Source organism: Gopherus evgoodei, chromosome 5 (genome assembly GCF_007399415.2).
Source record: "Gopherus evgoodei ecotype Sinaloan lineage chromosome 5, rGopEvg1_v1.p, whole genome shotgun sequence".
Lineage (NCBI taxonomy): Eukaryota > Metazoa > Chordata > Testudines > Testudinidae > Gopherus > Gopherus evgoodei.
The window spans coordinates 83725687-83749000 of record NC_044326.1 but is presented as its reverse complement, the minus strand read 5'-3'; the positions used below and the strand labels follow the sequence as shown (position 1 = coordinate 83749000).

The following is a 23314-nucleotide window of genomic DNA, read 5'->3' as shown; positions in this document are numbered from 1 at the left end:
GACAACGTCGGCACCGTCGATTCCAGTCCCACAAGGGCCGTCGAATCCGGTGCCTGTCGGCTCCCCGGCACGTGCCGTGGTTGAGCTTATTGTTCCTGCTGCTTCCGTGCAGACGGCACCGCAGCCAGAGAGCTCGTCTAAGTCTGATCGCCTGGCACCGACACCTGCCAAAGCTCTGACGACCTCGGTACCGTCGATCCCGGCCCCACGAGGGCCATCGAATCCGGTGCCTGACAGCTCCCCAGTATGCACTCTGGTTGAGCCTGCTGTTCCCTCCACGCCGGAGACATTACCAACAGCGAGGGATCTCATTGCCATGACAGAGTCGATGCTGCCTGACCCCGGCACCGCCGGTGCGGGTAATACAGTCTCTTCATATGACCGTCCTCTGTCAGCACAGCAGAGCGGCACCGTTCATGATCACGGTCCCGCAGACACTCCAGGTCCCGTCGGCACACCCGACACCACTTGCAGTCCTGGTGCTGTTTTCCTCATCGGTACTGGTCACACTCGCCGCACCGGTCGGTATCCCGTTCGCCGACCTGCTATCGGCACCGTTCCGACTCCCGGCACCGCGACAGGTACCTTGACTCCTGTAGCCTCTCCCCGAGCCTCGAGATCTCGGTCGACCTCCCGGCACTGTTCTGGTTGCAGGTCTGGATCTCGTTCCAGGTACCGGTACGCCTCCCGGTGCCGGTCCCGGGTGCCGAGTTGGGCAAGGTCCGATAGAGTCAGAGACTCTGCCCGTGCCTTCTTTTAGTACCTCCATGGCCATCCAGACACGCATCCATGTCATCCCACATGCGCAGATCTTATGCTCAGGACCACAATTCTGATACACCCCCCGACAATCTGAGGTGGAGGAGGTCCCAGAGGTAGAGGACCCGGTATGGGGCCCTCTAAGGGGTACGACTACTCGTCTGTCCGCTCTCCTCTCTGCTCACTAGTCTTTCAGTCTGTTAAGGAGAGGTATTGGGATGGCCAGCGGGCGCCAGCCCCGAAACCGAAAGAGGCTTGGCGAATGAACCTGCTTGGCCACCAGGTGTACTCTGCAGAGGCCCTGCAGCTCTGGGTAGCAAAGCAACAAGCCTTGCTTAGCTGCTATAATTATAGCACCTGGGTGAAGGTAGTTTAGTTTATGAAGTTTCTCCCTCAAAACTCCCGCCAAGAGTTCGCTGCCGTCTTGGAGGACGGGGGAAGAAGGTACCTAGAGCGTCCCTCCAGGCTTCGTTGGACGCAGCAGACTCAGCAGCCAGGACTCTGGCCTTTGGTGTCGCCATGAGGTGCATCTCATGGCTTCAGGTTTCAAACCTCTGGCCAGAGTTGCAGTATGCCAATCAGGATTTACCCTTTGTTGGTAAAGGCCTCTTCGCAGCAAAGACAGCCCCAGACTGCGAAGCCTGATGGACAATAGGGTCCTAATGCGCTCTCTCAGCATGCATATGCCAGCGACCAAACGCAGGCCTTTCTGTCCCCAGCAGCCATACTCTGTGCCTAGCCAGAGACAGGACTTTGGCAAACGACGAGGCCAAGGTGGTCGCAGACGAACGTCAGGACCCCTAAAGAGCCAAGGTCAAGGTCCCTCGCAATTACCACTAGGACCAAAGACGAACCTTCCAAGGTGCACCTGAGGGTGGTGTACCAGTCACAGGCCGGGATCCCAATCCCGCTTTCTCCTGGCGTGGCCCCAGTTAATTTCAGATCGCTGGGTCCTGCGCACGGTGGATCATAGGTACCACCTCTAATTTGTTCCAGCCCTGTCCCCCTTCAGGGACCCCTCTCACGAGCAATTCCTCGTACAAGAGGTGCAGACGCCGACTGACGAAAGGGGTAAGGGGGTTTACTCCCGTTATGCCCTAGTCCCCCACTCGAACGGAGGTCTCAGACCTTCCTAGTCCTGAACGGACTCAACCAGTTTAGGATAAGGTTGAAGTTCCGCATGGTATCCCTGGGAACCATTATTCCATCCTTGCCTCCTGGGGGCTACTATGCCGCCCTCGATATGAAGGACGCGTACTTTCGCAACGCCGTCTTCCCTCCGCACAGGAGATACCTCTGCTTTCTAGCCAACCGTCAGTACTTCTGGTTTACGGCCATAGTCGCCGCTTACCTTCGCTGATGTCGGATATGCGTTTTTCCGTATCTGGATGATTCGCTTATCCGAGGAGACTCCAAGACACAAACCACTCAGCACGTGGGCATCGTCACGGTCTTATTCACAGGTCTAGGCCTGATGATGACTATAGAGCAATCCACTCTGGTTCCCACGCAGAGGTTGGACTTCCTAGGGGCTATCCTGGTCTCCTACCTAGCCGGAGCCTGCTTATCACAACTGCGGTTTTAGGCGATGGCAACAATCATCCGAGGTCTGCAGGCTTTCCCAACGACCTCGGCTCGTACTTGTCTCAGTCTCCTGGGTCCATGGCTGCCCGCAAGTTTGTAACCAAACATGCCAAGCTCCGCCTCCGTCCTCTCCAAGTCCGACTCACTTCGGCGTACCACCCGGACAGGGAGCCAATGGTCATGGTAGTCACCGTTCCCTCGAGCACCTTAGGCTCCCTAGAGTGGTGGCTAACTCCCTCCCTGGTGTGGGCAGGGATGCGGTTCCATCCGCCCCAGCCCTCACTGCCCCTGACGACGGACGCGTCATCTCTCTGCTCGAGTGCTCATGGTCATCTCCGAGCTTAAGGCCTTTGGTCTTCTCGGGAGCTGGCATTCCACATCAATGCCCCAAAAATGAGAATAGTCCGCCTGGCGTGCCAGGGGTTCCAGCGGCAGCTGCGAGGCCGTGGTATCTCAGTGTTTACAGCCAACACAACGGCCATGTGCTTCATAAATAACCAGGGAGGGACATGGTCCTACCCCCTTTTGTCAGGAGGCCATCCATTTCCGGGACTTTTGCATGGCCCACTCGATGGAGCTGGTGACGTCCTTTCTCCCAGGCGTTCGGAACGTCTTGGGGCTTTGACTCAGCAGGTCTTTCCTGCCTTACGAGTGATCACTCTGCCCCATGTGAGGCGTTCTGCTTTCCAGAAGTGGAGATGTTTCCTCACATAGACCTGTTCGCTCACCGCGAGAGCAGAAAATGCCAGATGTTCTGCTCCTTCCAAGGTCTCTCCTCGGGATCGATCTTGGACGCATTCCTGATGCCATGGAAAGGCCAACTCCTTTATGCCTTCCCACTGTTCCCACTGGTTCATTAGGTCCTGCTCAAACTCCACAGGGGCAGAGCGCGCATCATCATGATCACTCCAGAGTGGTCCAGGCAGCACTGATATACCACGTTCCTCGGCCTGTCAATAACCGACCCAATTACCCTGCCACCCCACCCAAACCTCATCACTCAGGGCAACAACAGGCTTCGTCACCCGGACCTGCAGCCTCTTCGCCTCACTGTGTGGCTGCTGCGTAACTGAGCCGGGGTGACAGGAAGCCTTCCACCTGGTCAACGTACCGGGCCGAGTGGAAGCGTTTCTTCTACAGCTGCAATACGCTCGATCTTGCTCCTACTGATGTCTCGATCCCCTCTATTTGGCCTGCCTCTGGCCTTCAGCAGCAGGACCTGGCGGTATCATCGCTGAGGGTACACTTGGCAGCCATCTCTACCTTCCAGCCAGGCTAAGGTGGACGTTCCGTGTTCTCACACTCTATGGGTTCGAGATCCCTCAAGGGCTTGGAGCGCTTGCACCCTCGGATGCGCCGCCCAGCCCCAACCTGGGACCTCAACCTAGTTTTAACCAGACTTATGTCTCCCCCATTCAAGCCGTTCGCGACCGGCCCTCTGCTATACCTGTCTTGGACGACAACTTTCCTCGTAGCTGTTACATCGGCCAGACGGGTCTCCGAGCTCAGAGCTCTTACGGTGGTTCTGCCGTACACTAGGTTTCACAAAGACAAGGTGCAGTTATGACCGCACCCGGCTTTCCTCCCTAAGGTGGTTTCGGCCTTTCATGTTACCCACAGCTCAACGCAATGGGCGCAACCATTGCACTCCCTGGACATCTGTGGAGTGCTCGCATTTATATTGCGCTGACAGAACCATTTCGTAAGGTGCCCTAGCTCTGTCACGGTAGCAGACCAAAGGGAGGGCTTGCTTGTTTTCCTCTCAGAGGATCTCATCTTGGGTGATGGTGTACATCCGCACTTGTTATGATTTGGCTCATATTTCCCCAAGCCACATCACCGTGCATTCTACCAGGGCTCAGGCTTCATCTGCCGCCTTGCTGGCTCGTGTTCCTACCCACGAGATCTGTCGCGCAGCTCCATTGGTCCTTTGCTTCGCAGTATGCCCTGGTTCAACAGTCAACAGTCAAGAGATGCTGTAGCCTCTGGCTCAGCAGTTTTCATTCTGCCACATTTCACTCCGACCCCACCGCCTACGTAAGGCTTGGGATTCACCTAACTGGAATGGATATGAGCAATCACTTGAAGAAAAGACGGTTACTCACCTTTGTAACTGTTGTTCTTCGAGATGTGTTGCTCATATCCATTCCACACCCGCCCTCCTTCCCCACTGTCGGAGTAGCCGGCAAGAAGGAACTGAGGAGTGGGCAGGCCGGCAGGGGTATATATCGAGCACCATGACGGCACCACTCTAGGGGGCGACCTGCCGGCCCACTGAGTTGCTAGGGTAAAAGTTTTCTGACGAATGTGCACGCGTGGCGCACACACCTAACTGGAATGGATATGAGCAACACATCTCGAAGAACAACAGTTACAAAGGTGAGTAACCGTCTTTTCTTGCAGTACGGGGCAGATTTTAACCTGTCATGTAGAGATGTGTTTTGCATTACAAATCCCCTTATCATCCTTCTGTTGTGAATCCATTTTCCAGGAATAATGCAGCTTCATGAGTGCTAGCAATGGGGTAAGTGGTAAAAACATAAACAATGCCTTCCCCCAACCGGTGTCATAATGAAAATCTGCCCTAAGGTGGAAGATGAGTACTGTTTTTTCAATGAACTAGGCCTCCCTATGGCCAGAGGGGGAGCAAGGATTTGACAGGGGTTTTTACACCTCCTAAGCAGCAGAGCTAGCTGCAACTGTGTGTGTGTGTCTCTCACTCTTGCTCTCTCTCCCTGACTATTTAAGAGTCTTTATTGGCAGTGGATAAGTCAATGGACTCATAAGTGTGAGAATGACTCTGTAGTCCAGAGGTTAGAGCACCCACCAGGGAGGTGGGAGACCCTGCATCCAGGCCCACTTTCATATTTACCCACAATGGAACAACTTCAACAGGAGAGACTGAGGAAGTCCTGTGGTATTAATTTAAATGGAATATCTAGGCTAAAGGTATTAACATAACCCAATCATTTTTCAACATTAAACAGTTTTACACAAGGTTTGAGGTTTGATATACAGAGACCTCAGTCTGCTTGGTTTCACTGCAAACACACCATTAAACATTTTTTTAGCCTTTTATTGAAGATGAAGGAAAAATAATTAGAGCATTTGAAATGTACAGTATTAAGGAAGGCTTTCATTGTAACAACATCTGTTCTTTCCCTTCGCTGGAGAGAGTTCTTAAAAGAAACTTCCCACACCTGCCTTCTTTGACTGTCCTTTAGATCGTATCAAAGATGGCAATAACTGTCTTTTTGTGGGGAAAGAGAAGAAATTAACTGAAATGGATGGAGCTGTTGTTTTCACTGAAGTCCAATATCCCTGATGGTGTTTGGGATTCAGCTGGAGCTAGTAAAGGTGGCAATATCAGCTGGGTCCCTCTCTCTAGCCCAGTCTGGTCAGGGCATCCCTCAGGATGGTGAAGGCCCAGGGTTCCAGGAGATGGTGGGGGTGGTAGCCATGGCAGTGAAGATTTCTCCTGTAGCCAATTTTTCTTCCCACAGTCTATTTCTTTAAAGACCCCAAAAGCGAGTGATGGGTGAGTCCATCCTCCCAGTATTTTGTCCACCAATTAGGTCTAGTTCCTGACACACCAGTTCTGTTTCACTGATTTCTGGTTCCATGCTTGTTTTGATTACCAAACATGATCATAACTGTCTTTGAATTATATCAGAACTTTTTGCTGGACTAATTCAGTCTCCCTTTTACAACTTTTCCTTTCAGCGTTATAGGGTATTGTGACATCTTATGAACTTACACATACTTTTTACAGTTGATCTCACAATTAGGGTAAATTTGTAGTCCCCAACTATTACAATATCAGAATATCCCATAGCTGAGTGGGTAGATGGTTGTGAAATGGGAGACCCCTCTTTAAATCCTTTCTCTCCCTCTGGTAGAGAAGGATGAATTGAGCCCAGGTCTCCTGCATCCCACTAATAACTGGGCTATGTTATATGTTATATGTTATATGTTGGTTGCTGCTACCATCTTCTTCACCTCTTAACATTACGTGTGAAGCAAGGCAGGCATGTTAGTCATTCCTGCAAGAAATGAGTTATATGCCTAAACTGTCTGACTTCAGGCAGCTGGTTTCCATTCATGGATGGCTAAGCAGAGATAGGTGCCTATCTCCAAGAGGCAAGACTTTGCCCACAGCATTGTTGTCGGCATCTCCCATTGGCTAATTTAGGTGGTTCCCTACCAACTGTGCTGGCTTTCATGGATTACAGTCTTATGTGCCTGTCTCTCTCTCCATTAATTGTATAGGGAGTCAAAAAGCCTCACTTGGCTTATTGGATTCTAGTATTGTTCCTGTGATTTTTCTAGGTGCCTAGATGTTAGGCACCATAAGGCTTAGTGTTGAAACCCCTAAACTCCTTCACAGATCCCACCCCTACTTTAAAATCTCTCATCTTCAATTTTTAATGTTAAAATGCAGCAGGGGTTTTAGAAACACAATTGCTAAGATTGTAAATTAATTATATCTGATTATTAGTCAAAAGAACATCTTTTACAAACTTTGGAAAATAAAAATATTGGGAAATCACCAACACGAGCTAGAAATGATGTAACACATTTTTACTATAATTATAATTGAACAGTTTGTTTCTGTATGGATGGACCATACATATTTCATAGTGTCTCTGATTTTAAAATTACTGCTTGCTCTCTTGGCTACCTCAGAATGAAAAACAAAATAGTTTATCTGATTTATATAATATTATATAATTAAGATTTTCATCTGATGGATTTATACTATTTTGTTATTTGCATTTTCAAGAAGCTAAGAGGGCAGCTAGTATAGTTTTAAGAATAAAAAATACTGTGATATGTTTTTTATTGTTAAATTAGCAGAGAACTCCTTTCTTTATCTAAGGATATCATTATTTATTTAAACTAAACTTTCTAGAGCAAGAATGCAAATTCCTGTATTCCCCCCCCTCCCAAAAAAAAAATTACTATGTCTGAAATTAAAAAAAATCTCAAGAACTGATCAGTACTTTCATTTTTAAAAATACTGAATATTTTTTTACCAGGAAAGGGAAAAATGGTATTCAGAAAATACTGGCCCGAATTCTCTGATGGGATAGATGGGTAGAACTCCACTGAAAGCAGTGGAACTGCATGTATTTATGCCAACTGAAAATGTGCACTGTGGTTTGTCTTAAGTCCCAATCCTGCAAACACTTATACACATGAGTAGCTTCACAAACGCCAGTGTACTCATTGAACTCAATACCAAGGCTCCCCCACCCCACAGAGGCCAGTGACATTTGGAAGCAGGTAGGCAAAACTAGCTATGAATATTGGTGCAGAGCCAATTTTCAGCAACAAGTAACTATTTATTGTATCATTTTCCTCCCCATCCTTTGATTTATGTATTTAGATGATGATCTCTTTGGGGCAGAGATTCTTACTCTTTGTTTTTACAATGACTAACACAATGGGGCCCTGAGCCATAATGCCAGTTTTACTCAGTAGGATACAGATGTGAGCAAAAAGTTATTCATGGACATGAGTGTTTGCAAGATCAGAGCCTTATTTTGTAAATTTGTTTTGGAGAGACAGGGTTGAAAAATAACAACTGTCTTCTAGTCAGTGTATTTTAATGGGTATAAAAAGTGTGGGACCTATTTTTTCCTCTTTTTTTACAGCTTTCAAATGGCAGCAAGTAGGGAAGCACAATAGTAAGATTAGTTGAGTATTGTAGCAGATAAACCCAGACAATTTCTAATGTATTTTAAATTGTGCTAAAGTCCTTTTAAAATCATGAGTAGCACTTTAGGGCTTGTCTACAAAGGGAAATTTACCAGTATGACTCCCTTAATAGACATTTATTCCAGCATAAGAATGTCCATACGGATTATAATAGTGTGTATGTGTACACCTGCTCCCTGCCCTGTAAATTTCCCCAGGCAGATAAACTCTTGGAGTGTTTTTCAAAGGTTGGGATTGTGGAAATTCCTCCTAACCCAATAAGGTACAGCTTGAACTTAGTCTGCTTCTAATAACTGGTTCTGAGAATGTATTTACATGCCTGTTTTGCCTACCCCCTTTCTGATGTCATTGAGATCCTGGGTTTTGACTCATTGGGGAGGAGGGAATGAGATGGGAAGGGAAAGGGTGATGCTTATCTGGGAGCAAGAATGGAGTCTGTAAAGGCTTCATCTCCAGAAACAGACTACTTTCTAAGGGCTATGTTGAGTGTGTTTAGAGAAGGCTTTTACCTTGTTTCTATATAAATAGTTACAATGACATCAATGTTGGCAACAGCATTTAACAAAAGATTAATCCTCCTGCACAGATTTTCTCCCATGATACACTTTCCTCTGATAAAGTGTGGTAAGTGATTCCCATATGTGATCAAATGGGAAATAGTTTTGTTTTAGGGCAAGCCTGCCCTGTAGCACCCCCTGCTGAGTTAGTGCTGCACTGTATGAACTCCTTGTCTCGGTTTCCCTTCTCAGGAAGCCAGTAACTCCAGGTCAGGCACTCATAACCCTTGACTCAATCATACTCTCCTCAGGGCTTGTTTACTACAAAATCTCATACAAAGGGGGGCAGAACAAAGAGTCCCGAATAAATAAAAGATGCCTCTAGTTTTGAGAGTTCCTCTGAAGCCTGCCCTTTAGGTTCCCTTCCCAGTCCCCTCACGTATTTTATGTGTCTTTATGTCTCTCCTTATGGTGGGAGTCCTCAGTCCTTGGGGGAGCTGGGTAGTTCAAACAACTATTACTTTAGGATTACCTCTCAGTCTCCTCCTTATAGCAGGACCCCCCACCTCTCCTCCTGGAGCTGGGCTGCACTTTGTTTCCCTCAACTGGCCCCCACTTAGTCCTCAAGTTCAGAGGGTTTTGCGGTTTCCTCCTACTGATATCTACTCCCTGCTCACTCAGGGCCCTATAGGAAGCTTGTTATTCCCTTCGGTGGATGCAAGCTGGAAACTGCCCTGTTATGTGGGAGGAGGCAGCATTTATGCTTGTCCCCTTCTCCCAGCTTATCCCCAGTTGGGTGAGGGAGGAGGAGCCTTGCCCCTTCTCTATGCAGGTTGTTGTATCTGCAATAGACCATTTAGTTCTTAAAGAGCTATGACAGGGATCAAGGTGGATAGATCAGTAGCCAGTACTGCACTTGAGGCAGTACAGATGATGCTGTCACATGCTGCCACAGAGGAATTTATTTAGACAAATGCCCCAGTTCTACAAAGATGAAAGTGTTTAATTGTATATATTATGCATAGTACCATTGACCTTATTGGATTATGCCATTACTCTAACTACATAAAGTTAAGATGGTGCATTATTTTTGTAGTATTAGGACCCGTATCATTATTCAAAATTACCAATTAGATATCCAAAGACACAACCCATTTATTTCCCACTATTTGTAATACATTGTATTATTTTATCTCAAGTGAATGACCAACAGTTCTTCGTGATCATTTATTGGAAAATTTAGATGTTTCTAAGCCTCTCTAAAAGAAATAACGTATAACACTGAATTTAAAATGTTTCAATAGTTGGTTTAATCTTTTTGCCATGCCAGTTTTCTTAAACACTACTCCCCTTCACACTGCTATATCTACAGATATTTGAATTTTGCAGAGAGGAACGTTTATGGAGAAAAAGAAGACATCTTTTAACTCCATGGAAATCGGTAGACATGGAGAAGTTTTTCTGAGTGGGAAAATGATACAAGTTTAATTTAAAAGAAAAAACAAAACCCCAAGCCCATAAACAAAAATCCCAGGGGCTGTCCTTTCCGAACAGAACCAAAGCGGTCCCATCTTTTTCTTCATTCTGTGAATAGTTTCAATACACTGGCCACGCCATCCAGCAGACATTTACACACTTGTTTAATTAGGCACCAGACTATTTGGGTACCTGAACATAAGCGGGTACATAGGTGTTTGCAGGATAGGGGTCTCAGTGTGTGAGTCCTTTCCCTGTAAATGACATGGGTGCAGCCCAAGCCACAACCTTTGTATCATTATTAGTTCCTGTCCTTCTGTCCAAAGCAATAGCTCCTAGGCTAGAAGAACTACAGGTGCAAGTACAAAGCGTGAGCCTAATGCTGTACTACTGAAGTCAAAGGAGAGTTTCACCACGGACTTCAGAGGGATCCTCATGTTGCCCAGGCAGTGGAGAGAAAATTAAGCCACCCAGCTTTATTGCCCTTTGCTACGTGCTTGGAGAGACTAAGGTAGCATTGTCACCTGAGGCAGCCCCGCCTCGTGCTGCGCTTGCGTGTTACCTCCTCCTTCCTGCTGCCTGGTCCCGGCTGCAGTGAGATGGGCGGAGGTGGTGGCATTATCCTGGATTCCCGGGGAAGAGCCCAGCGACAGACCAAGGCAGTGGGGAGTGAGAGAGAAGAGGCAGTGCGCATTCAGGCCGCCCCTGAGGAAAGGGGCCTCCGGGGGGATCCGAGCAACTGGAGACAGAAAAGGTAAGTGGCCCTGAAAACGAGAGCAAGGTTGTGACATGTGAATAGCGCGAGTGAAGCCTGCGTGAGTGGACATGGATGTTGTTTACATGGCAATTCCCGACTACTGGGGCACTGACACAAGGGGGCACCGGGACGGCTGCGTTATAGAGTTGTCACGCGTGCCGCCTTCTCTTCCGTGCTTTTGCTGAGCCAGGTTGGGACCGAATTCTTCATTTCTTTCGCTGCGGCTTTGCCCAGCATTCCGGCCGGTCTGTGCGTTAGCTCAGAAACCAGAGCAGCCGGACCTGAGCTGCTGGGGCTTCCCTGGGAGGGCTCGCGCCTGGTGATGAAGTGGAGGGGTTGGGTTCGGGCGCAGTGAGACCTTGCGTCTCTTCCCACAGAATTAAAAAAAGCAGTAACACAGCCATAAAAATCCACTTTCCTTCTACTGCAAATTAAAATCGATTTTGCTCTCTGGAAAGAAGAGGAACAATCTCTTTTTCAAAGGCCCCACCATTAAAAAAAAATCAAATCTTTGCACCTCTGTGCAGGGTACCTGAACAATTTGTACAGTGGAGGTGCTGAGAGCCATTGAACCAAACTGTAAAGCCTGTATATGATGGAAACCACTTCAAGCGCAGGAGTGCTGCAGCACCCCTAGTTCCAGCACCTGTGTCACTGTGACTTTACTGGAGGCTGAAATGCTGTTTTTCTCTGCGCAGCCAGGCTCCTTCCACAGGATCGTATATTTACTGCTAGCTTAACTTAAACTCCCTATTCAGTATCTTCCACTTCAGAGGGGGAAAGGACATTAAAAGTAAACAGAGGTCCATGCTGCATCCTTGCATTGTGGGGAGTGATCTTGGTCGCCGGGGCTTCATCTGCAATTGTGCGCCACCGTGAGTCCCCTGAAGTTGAAGAGATGGGCGGCGGGTACAGCCCTTCCCCCTCAGCTGCAGAACAAGACACATATTGATGGGCCCCGGTTGCGTCATGAGCTGTTCCAGCTTTCACACGGGTGTGTTTCTCTTCACGCCCCCCTCCGTGATTGATGCTGGAAATACTGTTGTCCACTGAGCCGCAGCCATGGTTGCGAGGCTTTCTCCTCCCCGGAGTAATGGGACATGGGAGGGGGATGATGGGACGGGCTGAGTGGCAGCCCAGGGGCCAGTGCATTGCGCGAGCCTACGAGGGAGAGAAGCGGTGGGTGGGGGAATCCCTGCTGCTGCGGCGGGGGCTCTGGGGACTTGGGTCAGCTTAGGGCATGGAGAGACAGCCCCGCCCTGGCCGCGCAGGGCGCCCCGAGGAGCCGGGGACCCCAGCTTGCAGCGCCCCCTGTCGCCTCTGGGCGGAATGGAGAAACAATAGGGAGGGCCTGGCATAGACACGGCGGGGCTTCCCGGCCCCCGCCAGGTGCAGCCGCGGGCCGTGCGGGAAGAGGGGGAGGTGGCCGTGGCCGTGCTGCACCCGGCCCAAGGCGCCTCGCTACTTGCGCACGCAGTGGGCGAGCGCAGAGCTGCCCCAGCTCCCGCTGGTGGGAAGGGGGCTGCGAGAGCAAGGCGAGGGGTAGTGCCCGGAGCGGGGCAGGAGCTGGGGGGGGTGCGAGGAGAGGGCGCTCGCTGGTGTGGGGAAGGACGCAGCTGCTGGCTGCCGGGTTTTCTTCCAGCTGCAGCTCGTGTTGCGCAGGGGAGCGCAGGCAGCATCTCCCGGGGGGGAGGAGGGGACGCGTCTTTCTGCGCCGCAACCGCACCACCTCACCCTAGCTCCGGGACTGAACACACTCAGCAAACGTGGCCTCTCAGTAGGGTTTCTTTAATTGCCTCCCAGGATCCGCCCAGAGCATCCAGCAGGGGCTGGGAGAATGAGGTAAGGAAGGGGGGTTGACCCTTTTCTCTCTGGGCTGCAGCTGAGCAGGGAGGGGGAGGCGGAATCACCCGACGGGATACACTTGCTGGCTTCGCTGTAATTAGCTGAATCAAGTCCGTGCTATTTCCCGTATGAGTGTGTGCGCACGACAATCTAGCCGGGCAAACAGCCTACCTCTAAAGTCAAACTTCATATTTAATCAACTCTTCTGAAGTGTCCCGAGGTTTCCAGGACCACGTAGTTCGACCTTCAGTTAAACACCAACCTGTAAGTAACCCATTTTTTATTGCCCCTTGGGTGGTCCTCTTAAGTCAGCTCTGTGTGTACACACATGCATTTGCCTTTTTATCTGCATAGAGGACAAACCTTTTTGGCTTATTTTTCCCAATCAAAAATCAGATATTGACACTCCTCTTTTACCATTGTCTAAAAGTATCCTTGGAATCAAAAGGCTAATGTTTAAAACTAAAATGTCTTTATATTGTCCAGTGGCCGCCGGCCACACAGTCACTAGTCTTCATAGTCTGTTTGACTTGTGCACTGAACTAAAAGTGGCTTTGTTTTTTTCAGTTATACTTTTAAGGGATATGTTTCATATGAGAATTTTCTCAGGATGTGTTCAGTGGTCATCTTTTAAGTTGTTGTGATTTAATATGAGTGTTTCTTCATTTACAACCCACATTTTGACAGATTAGATTTCTAGCTATACATGCCCAGTGTTTTCTGTTGCTGTAACTGTGGTTAGCAACTAGTTGCTCCATTTACTTCTTTGTATAGCTATTGTTGAGATCCAGACATCTTAGTACTGTGGTGAGGATTGTGGTGTGTGAGCATTCAAAGGCAGTGCTGTTTCAATGTGAGTTTGGGAGATATCTTACAGAACAATATATTTGGTAGAGAACAGGAGGTATGGACTAGAGGGACAGATATGAATTCTAAAAATTACTTTGTATGCTGAACATTTCCCTTGTTAATTTGTGTATGCAAATACAATATTTTGTGTCTCTTTCAAATGGCAGTTACTGTGGTTGAGGAAACAACATTTTTTGGAGTGCTTGTCTTCTGAACTGGGGAAAAGCTCCTTATTGCTCTCCATCTTTGAAGAATGGTTATAGGTGAAATTCTGTACAATAAAATTATGAGTGAGACAAAAAATAAAATGCTCCATTGAATTAAAATATTGTGTTCCTTTTCCTTTGAAAAGTATGATCTACAGACCTGATATTACTCAATATGTGTACAGCAGTTTCAATTTGAACATTCTTAAACGTACTAAAGGCATCAGTTTAAAACTGTTTTTTTGCTGCTCAGACTGATTTGGATGTAAGAAATGTGCAAAGATGCAGATTATAATCTTGGAAGTCTTTTTAAGTGTTGATCTCACGTCTTCTCCCTTTCTATCCTTCCTTCTAAAATTTCAACTCCAGTTCACTTTTATCAAATTAAGTGTTTAGGACACTATCCTGCTCCTAATGTATTTTAGGAGTGGGAATTGCCCCCTAGTTATGAGTGGGAATTGCTGTCATCCCTCTCTCTACTTTCTACAGGGGCTAGGGAACACCTGCTGCTATCAATAAGCTGTGCAGACACTGTTCCAGTCTGCTAGTTTCTCTTCCCCCACCCACATTAGTGGCTAGTATTATGGTGCATCCACAAACTGATTCTTTGAGAGAGGAATTTTGACATTCCTCTGTATCTCAGCCTAGTAACTAGGGTACTGTTAAGAGCAGGTGACCTCTTCTACTTGACTGTGCTTATCTGTGGGAAAACAATAGCTGAATGCTTGTGTGTTTTTTGTAGTTTTCCTTTCACACATTCATTCCAGACTTTTTTTCCCCTCCATCCTGGTTATGGGAAAAAATTAAGTTTGTTGCTATTGCCATCATCCAAAGCTATTAGGTTTACCATGACTTCCTAGGATTTTCCCCCTCTTCTACTTATGGGCTTAATTTTACAGAAGTGGAGAGGAGATGCTTTTGTTCCCTGTTAATTCCCCCAAGGAAAGGCAATAGAATGTATGATTCACTTCCTTTTTGGACCATCCATCTCCTAGACTCATCTGTAAAGAGTGTAACAGCTGTTGCAACACTCCTGCCAGTCTGGGGAATAAGAGGCTTCATTTGGGATTATGTATAACTATTCAGCTGATTAGAATAGGGTACAAGCCTCAACATTTGGATACAAAACTCAAACCCTTCCAAAGCTGGGATGTGGAGGTGTTTCTCTATGGCCTCTAGCATAGGTCCCATCTCTAGAAATGACCAAAATGTTTGGGGGCGATGTAGTGCTTCTGATAGAATTCTACTTTGGGATAGAAAGCTGTGTATTCAAGGGCTTTGCCCAATGATGAAATTTAGTGCTACTTAATAGTGCAATCTATTTGTTTCCTGTTAGTGAAATATTAAAGTCAGTGCCTTCTTTCTGACTTATAGTAGTGCTCTAAAAGGAAGTTAAAAGCCCCATGGCAGTGTTCAGATACGTCAGTCTTTGCTCTGTTTTTGCCAACATTTCCTGTCTCAATGGAACAGGTTCCAATGTCCAAAACTGTTTTGAGCTGTTAATGAATTCATAATAGATATTCAGTTTTCTACATCATTATGCTTATCCAAAAATTAAAGTTAGCTTAAATATAAGTAATATATACAAATATCTCAAGTTTTAAGAAATCTAAAGGCTTTACTCAACAGCTAGAAGTTGCTAGAAGTAGTCTGGAAAGATTGAGAACCACTTCTTTAATGTATCTGAAGTTCTACTCTTGGGTTGTTTAACATTGAGACATTGTTGAATCAACATATCCTGTACTGTTTGATTAGGATTTGATCCAGTTCTTCCTAATGCATCTGAATTTATTAGAAACTTTCACTTCTTGTGCAACACTCTGAGAGTCAAGACAAACCTTGATGTATTCATTTTATTAGTCCATATAGAAGATAGCTGACTTAAACTTGAAGCACCACTTTCTCACATCCTTTTTTCTTTCTTTTCCTTCCTCCATCAAAGTATCCTCCTTAACGCTTCAGAGCCTGTATTTTCTGGGTTCCCCACACTCACGAATACTTTCACTACTCGAGAGTGAAATGAATATGACTAGTGAATTTGAAATAAATATCTGGTTGGCTGCTGCCCACAAGATTCTGAAGAGCACAGGTGAAATTGACTGATGTCTTATCACTTTCTACTGAAGCCACTGGAGCTATGTCAAGTTACATCAGCAGAAGATCTGCCCCATGGCTTGTCTCTGTAATTTTTTTCTCTCTCTGTCCATGTATGCTATAATGGTTCATATCTGGCAGCGGTGAAGGTGTCTCATTTTCCTCTCCGACCCCACCAGTATTTTTTGTATACGTTCTGTCAATTGGGAGGAATAATGCCAAGTAGATAAGGCTAATTAATCAACAAACTTTTGTTTAGTAGTAGTCTTGCCCAAATGCATTGCTGTAACTTCTTCATTAGATTTCCTATTGCCATTCTTTGCCTGGTACTCCTCCTTCAGTCTCTATTTAACTTGCCTGTGCAATACCACTCAATTTGGTAGAATCTATCTCTGATTACAATGCTGTTTAATCACATCCTCCAGTAAACAAATAATGAGATTAAACAATAGCATTCTTAGTTGGGCCTTGTTTTTGAAACTTTTTAGTTTGATGTGTTCTCAGGGAAAATATCTAAAAAGTGTAAATCTATTCATTAATATGAGTGACCTGACAAACTTTTAAATTGAGCCTTAAAAAAAAAAAAAAGACTAAAACTAACTAGCTTTAAAATTGCTGCCACTGACATCAGCATCTGCTCCGCCACAGTGGCAACATAAAAAAAAAATGCAGTTTTCTTTGAAAACTCCTGTTGAGCTACCAGATTATCTCATCTAGACATACAAGTTTTCTTAAGTAAATATTTGCAGGTTTCCACGTGCATAGAGCTTAGGCTATGTAATTTATGATTCCAATTTATATTTCCCCCTCCCTTTTTTTTAATCTATCTGTAGTGAGATGTGCTTATTGAGGTAGCTACAGTAATCTAGATACCTGAGTGAATTATAGAGACACATCCTAATAAAACGGCAGTCTCTTCTATTGTGTACATTTAGTTAAATGTATTGTAACGTGACAATTAATGACAATGACAAAATGTAGATGCTAGGCTTTTTGAAGATGCATGTTTATGGTCAGTAACGATAAGTATTGCAAAGTTTTATTAAGAATCCAGGGTTTGGGGACTCTGTACACTTTATTCATGAAAACTGCATGAAAAATATTAGGGCAAAAAAGCCATATGTTACATAGTTGAACAATCTGGGATCATTCATTGTCTTAATTCACTGATGAAGGGGAAGCCATTTAAAAAGCTTCAAGCAAAGCTTTTGCCAATATATAAGTACATTCTAACTCTGTATATTTAAATCTGTATAATGGTATTTTAAGTCTGAAATGAATAGTTGGAATTTGTTCCGTTTGTTGAAATGGCTTGAGATAAATATTGTTTCTTTAAAAATTATATTGAATCCAGAATAGATACTTCAGTAACCTCTGGTCTCCCCAGAGGCACTCCAAAGCTTTAAATTTTAAAGTTTATAATTTTATTTAAATGTAATTCCCTATAATTAGCTGACATTTTATTGTGGATGTACATAAATTTTACAGAATTAGGCCCTAGAGAACTTCGTTTTTTTCAGAAAATCTCCCATCTAGATTAAAACTTAAAACGACTAATTGTTTTACATTTAATTTTGTATATTTCCCACTAATACACTGCTACTTGTACCAGGGAAAAATCCAGTCTCTTTGATCTGAATTTCACTATTGTGTTTTTTGTTGTAGGTTGTGAAGATGATTCAGGGCTCCTGCACTGTTTTCACTGCTATCAGATCAGAGTTTGAAAGTGTCTGACACAAATTGGTACTGCATTGCTCAATGTTTCAAGGAGACCCAGGGAAGTAAGTCTCTCCTCATAGGAGAGACTAAAATGCATGTTATGAATTGTCTCTCCTTGGTCAATGATAAAGAAAATGGGGCTATTTCAGTTGCAACCGGATTAATGGTTGAAGATACAACAACAGAACAAGTGCCGCCGCCGCCTCCAGCACCGCCATTGCCTCCACCATGTTCAGTCACAGGTGCTGGTTTTACACCTCCACCACCTGGGGTGCCACCGCCACCACCACCTCCTCCTCCTCCAGGACCAAGCCCACCTGCTCCGCCACAGCTTATAAATGAGCATGGCCCCCACAGCAAAAAAAAAACGGATGCGGAGTTTCTTCTGGAAAACAATTCCTGAAGAGCAAGTCCGCGGTAAAACAAATATCTGGACTATTGCTGCAAGACGGCAGCAGTTTCAGATTGACACAAAAACAATTGAGGAGCTTTTTGGGCAGCAAGAGGAAACCAACCCTCAGGGGCTCAGAAGGCGAACTTCAAAATCATCATTTAAAGATACTAAAGAAGAGGTAAGAATTCAGAAGTAGGCCCTACATTGTTGTGTTTTTCTCTCTATCTCTCATTCACTGTAATGTCTTTAGAAACTAGTGTGAAATCTGACCAACTGCCATTCACCATATGTTTTCTTATCACTTTACCCCCAAACTTGCAGAGCATAAACTGTTAGATTTATGCTTTTCTTTAAAGGTACTTGTTTGTGAAAGGCTGGCTCTGTTGTTATAAATTATCTCCATAAAGTCCCTTAATTTGATCACTGGCAAAAAATATTATATTTGAGGAAGAAATAATGTGTCTCCAGTGATTACTGTAGATTCTGTCTGGCTAGCCCTTGATAAGTCTTCATTCCTGGGCATGGCGTACATGAAGAGTACAAATACAGTAATTTACACGCATTATTTTATGTGCATAACTGCACCATGTCATTGTCTTCCTCTTCAGTTGCTACTTTTGAAAGCACAGACTTCAAGGAGTTGTTAAAGGGATCATTAGTAGTAGTTCTGAGGGGCAAAAGTAAATGATGATGTATCTTGAAGGAGGATAAAAGAATCATCCTAACACAAATGTAAAAGGACAGGGCTGTCCCTAGCTATTCTGAGGTCCTATGCAGCCCTCCCCCCCGCACGGGATGTGGGGGTGGGGGGAGCCAGGCCTCTGCGGATGGGGGAGGAAGGCTGGCTTGGGGGGCAAGGGGGAATTGCCCCCCAGCACTCACCAGCGGCGCTGGGGCCGGGTCGCTGCACTTCCTACCCTTGGTGAGTGCAGGCCTGGCCCTGCTGTGGGGGTGGAGCAGGGGCGGGGGGCATAAGGAAGAGGTGGGGCAGGGGCTGGAGCAGCACACAGCTGCGCAGGGCATCAGGAAATGTGGTGCCCCAAATTTCCCAGTGCCCTGCGCAGCTACATACTTTGCATATGGGTAAGGACGGCCCTGTAAAGAGACAAAACTTTGTTCTTAATGTGACTGTTTGGAGATAATGTAGGGGAGAACACATAAGTATGTGAGTGAAACAGCAAATGTTTTTCTTAGGGCTGGTCTACGCTACCACCTACGTCGATGTAACTTACGTAGCTCGGGATGTGAAAATGACACCCCTCTGAGAGATGTAAATTACATCGACTTAGCGCGAAGTGGACGCTGCTTTATGTCAAGAGGAGACACTTTCTTGCCAACATAGTTTCCGCCTCTCATGGAGGTGGAGCAGTTATGCTGATGGGAGAGCACTGTCCTGTTGGCACAGCATGTCTTCACCAGATGTGCTACAGTGGCACAGGTGTACCGATATAGCACAGTAGTGTAGACTTGTTCACTGCATCTCTTACTAATTTTAGATCTAGTTTAAGTTGCTCCCCATTTATGTATCAAGTTCACCTTCTTAATATTGGGCAATAGCAATAAACTAGTTTCATTCTCTGGTGCAACAGGAAATCTGGTTTGGGGGTCATGTGGGGTGAGCAAGAGCAAAGCATTTATTTCAACTCTAAGGGAATCGTTAGAGTCAAACACTTTTCAATGATCCACTCAGTATTTCTATCTTTTTTTTTTTTTTTTAAACTCTTGCAAACAACCTATGTTGTTTGGATTAAAAAGCTTGGAAGTGTTTCTATTAAATATTTGCAAAACTGGAAGTAAAAATGCAAATGTAAGTACTGGTAGGCAAAGGGAATTTACAGAGAGGAAATGTTAAATATGCATAAAAGGCCAAAGAATGGAACCAATATTAATTCAAGCACCAAATAAGAGAGACTGCTGTAAATGTAACTGCTTTGTACCCAACTTTAATGAGAAAATAAAAAGGTGTTGGAACTGATTTAAAACATCATACGTTTGTAACTTCAGTACTCTTGAAAAGGGGTGTCAAAATAAAGTTTAACCAAACAAATGTGCAGATATTAGAAAAAGGAAACTCATTCCTTATAAACACTAAGGAAATAGACAAACATTAGAGATCTGGTTACTTCATTGTGAACAGGTGGGAGGGCCAAATGATTTAAAAAAAAAAATAAATAAAGCAAATATAGTGCTGCTCTTTAAAGACTTCCATGAGTAATTTTTACATCAAGCAAAGAGTGGAATAATGAATCTCTGCTTATTAAGTATCATGAATGATGGAATAACGAGCATCAGATAACATTTCTCAAATATCTACCAAAACTTTGTAGCTTTCATTAATATAATAACAAACATGATGCCCCTAGGAGATATTCCAATTGAGCGAAGTGTTGGTATGTGAGATTTTCTTTGAGATGAGAACAATGGAGGCATTATTGGAATCGTTTTGGCTTAGAGGTGGGTATGTAGCTGCTTATGTGGTGTTTGGAGTATTTTTTTGATCTTCTCTAGGGTGACCAGACAGCAAATGTAAAAAATCGGGAAAGGGGGTGGGGGGTAGTAGGAGCCAATATAAGAAAAAGACCTAAGAATCAGGACTGTCCCTGTAAAATCGGGACATCTGGTCACCCTAATCTTCTCGCATCTCCCCTGAGATGCTGAGGACTTACAGCTCTTTTTAACATTAATGGGAGTTGCAGGTCCTATATAAATAAAATATTGTAAGAATACAGTATTATTTAGTGCAAAAAAAAAACTTAGCTCTGTCCATGATACAAGATGAAATCTGTTTTTTGGGTGTTTATATTCCAAATAGGCGGAGAATCGTGTGGGGCTTTATTTTTTTAAATATGATGGATGAATGATAGCCTTTTTATTGGTGTGGATGCCAAGTAGGGCAGAATAAACCTTTTGTGGGCCCATGCTAAACATATTTGTGGCAATGGGATATGGTGAAGAGGGTGGAGGTGTCAGTTCCCAGAGCAAGGGGCTGGATGGGAGCAATGGGGCACAGTGCGGCGGGGGCAGCCCCTTTCCACCCAGCCCAGTGTGAGGGCCCTGTTTACAAACTGGCAGCTGCCAGACACACGGGCCCTCCTGACCCTGTGCTGCCAGAGTGCTGCTTCCTCTCAGGGGTGGGCCTAGGTCATGCCACATGGTCTCCCCACCTAGTGTCCCCTGACCCTTTATGCCTGGAGGCGCCCCCACAGACCTCTATGCCCAGGACCCCACCAGACCTCCTATGTCCAGAGATCCCTGCATGCTACCACTCCTCGCCCAGCGCCCCCCACAGTCACCACACCACAACTGCACAGTGTCCCCCATACCCAGTGCCCCAAAACACACAAATCTCTCCCACCCTCCATTGCCAGTGCCCCTCACCAGACCTCCTAGAGACCCACTCCCCTGCGCCCTGCCACCTAGTTGCACTCAGTGGCCCTGCGGGGAGGTGACCTTGTCTGCTGGGCTGAGCTGGTAGCACAACCAGGGCCAGTCCTAGGGTGGGGATTGCTTTGGTCCCTCCAGAGTGGTGCAATCAGCCAGGCCAGAGTGGGCACAGGGCCTGCCCTAGCCAGCTCCATCAGGACCCACTTGTCTGGCGGGGCCTGGCCGAGCTCCACGCACTGTCCTCCGCCCCCCACTGGCCGAGACTGGCTTGGCCTCTGCACCAGTCCTAGGTAGTTCAGCCCTGGGGAGGTGGGCCAGACCTCATGCATGGTGGGCAGCAGAGACTGCTTGGAGCCGCACTGCGGAGCGCGGCAGATACCTGGGACACAACCTTCAAGAGCCCAGCTGGCCATGTCCATCAGCCCCGCCCAGCCTGAGTGGTGGAGCCCAGCTTCTGGGCAGTGAGCCCTCTACAGGTGAGAGAGACATGCTAGCTGGGAGTCCCTCACACAGCAAGGTCTGGGCACTGTACTGCCCAGCATGAGGGGCCAGACCCAGCCGTGTGGATAGGTTAGAGGAGTCCATAATGGGTCCCTTTCCAGTGTGTCCATTGGCACCATTGTAAACCTGGTATTGATGCCAAGAGCTGTATGTTCACATTGTGAGGATGTTTCTACTGAAGCTGACAACTCTCCTTGTCATCTGGTGAGGAATGGTGTTGTTTCAAGTCATTGGTACTGGTCACTGCCAGGTTGGTGCTGGAGCCTCAGCCCTTTTAACGTCAACTGTGGCTTAGTGAGAAAACACTCCAGCAGTTGGAGTTCAGGACAAAGTGAGGCTACAATTTGTATCTTTAAAGACACATTTATTGAGCGCAAAAGCAAAGTCTGAATGGGTTTGACTTTGGACTGTCATCAAGTCATTGTGTAAGGAAAGATAAGGAATCCTAGTGGTTGATTTGAGGTAGGTAGTGTGGTACGGGCTGCCGCTAGGCAGGATTTCTGCAGCTTTTATTAAACTTTGCAGTGTCTGTGGTGATAGGTGGCATCAGCCTGTTCGGTAAAGAATTGGGATGGCAGCAGAAACAAGAGTCTACAAGGTCAGTTTTATTATTTGGAAGACCATTTCAAAATGCTCCTTAATTGTCTGCCACCTACTGTCTCTCTTCTGCTTGAAGTGGGGGCAGGAAGTAGAGCTGCCTTCTTTCAACCAAGAAGAGATCCAGATTGCAGTCTGTAAGCTGATGTCTGGGAAGGCACCAGGGTTTTGTAACCTCACTCCTGAGTTGCTGAAGAAGAGGTGTGGGTACTGTTGTATGTAGCTGCATTGACTTTTTCAGACCATCTGGTGAACTAATATCTCCCCATCAGTTAGAAGGAGGATGGTGTACTTGCTTCTGTTCAAAGAGGCAGTAAGGCCAAGTGTAGTAACTGTAGAGAGATTATGCTGTTGTTGGTCCCAGGGAAAGTCTTCACTTTTTTGCTAATGTCCTAAATCACTTATGCGCTTCGTGGCAAAGGCTGGGATACTCAGTGTGGCTTTAAACCTGGTGGTTCCACTTTTCACCCAATCTTTACTTTTGAGACAGTTTTTTGAGAAGATGGCTGAATTTAATAAGCAGTGTCCAGCACTTTTATAGATTTTCATCAGGCTTTCTATTTAGAGTATTGTACACATTTGTGGGGTCTGATGAAGTGACTCAGAATCCCAGGGAAGATACTGTCACTGATAGAAATCTGTGTTTAGGTCAGTGGCAGATATGTGGCATGGCTCCAGTTGCTACGGGAGTTTGGCAAGGCTCTATTCTGTCACCATTGTTGTTCAGTATTGGCATTGGTTGGTTGATAAGCTTGCAAAGGTTGTGGTTGGTGCCACTGAGCTGAACACCATTTTGCTTCAAGATCTCAAAGATGCCCATACAGTGCCTTGTTGGCTTAGTTTGTTGAATCACTGCAGCTGATAGCTGGGCAGGCATGAAACGGTGCACATTGGTCCATTTATTAATCAGGATAAAATCAAGTCCTTGGCC

General features: G+C 46.0%; 1 protein-coding gene across 1 annotated transcript in view; it reads left to right on the top strand.

Moving 5' to 3' along the window:
- Positions 1-10658: 10658 nt before the first annotated feature.
- The window catches only part of FHDC1 (FH2 domain containing 1), a 50947-nt gene continuing 38291 nt past the window's right edge, over positions 10659-23314 (top strand). Inside the window, 3 exon segments of the mRNA XM_030565385.1 lie at positions 10659-10791; positions 17454-17865; positions 17867-18079. Coding sequence (XP_030421245.1) covers positions 17599-17865; positions 17867-18079 — 480 coding nt within the window. The 5' untranslated portion in view covers positions 10659-10791; positions 17454-17598.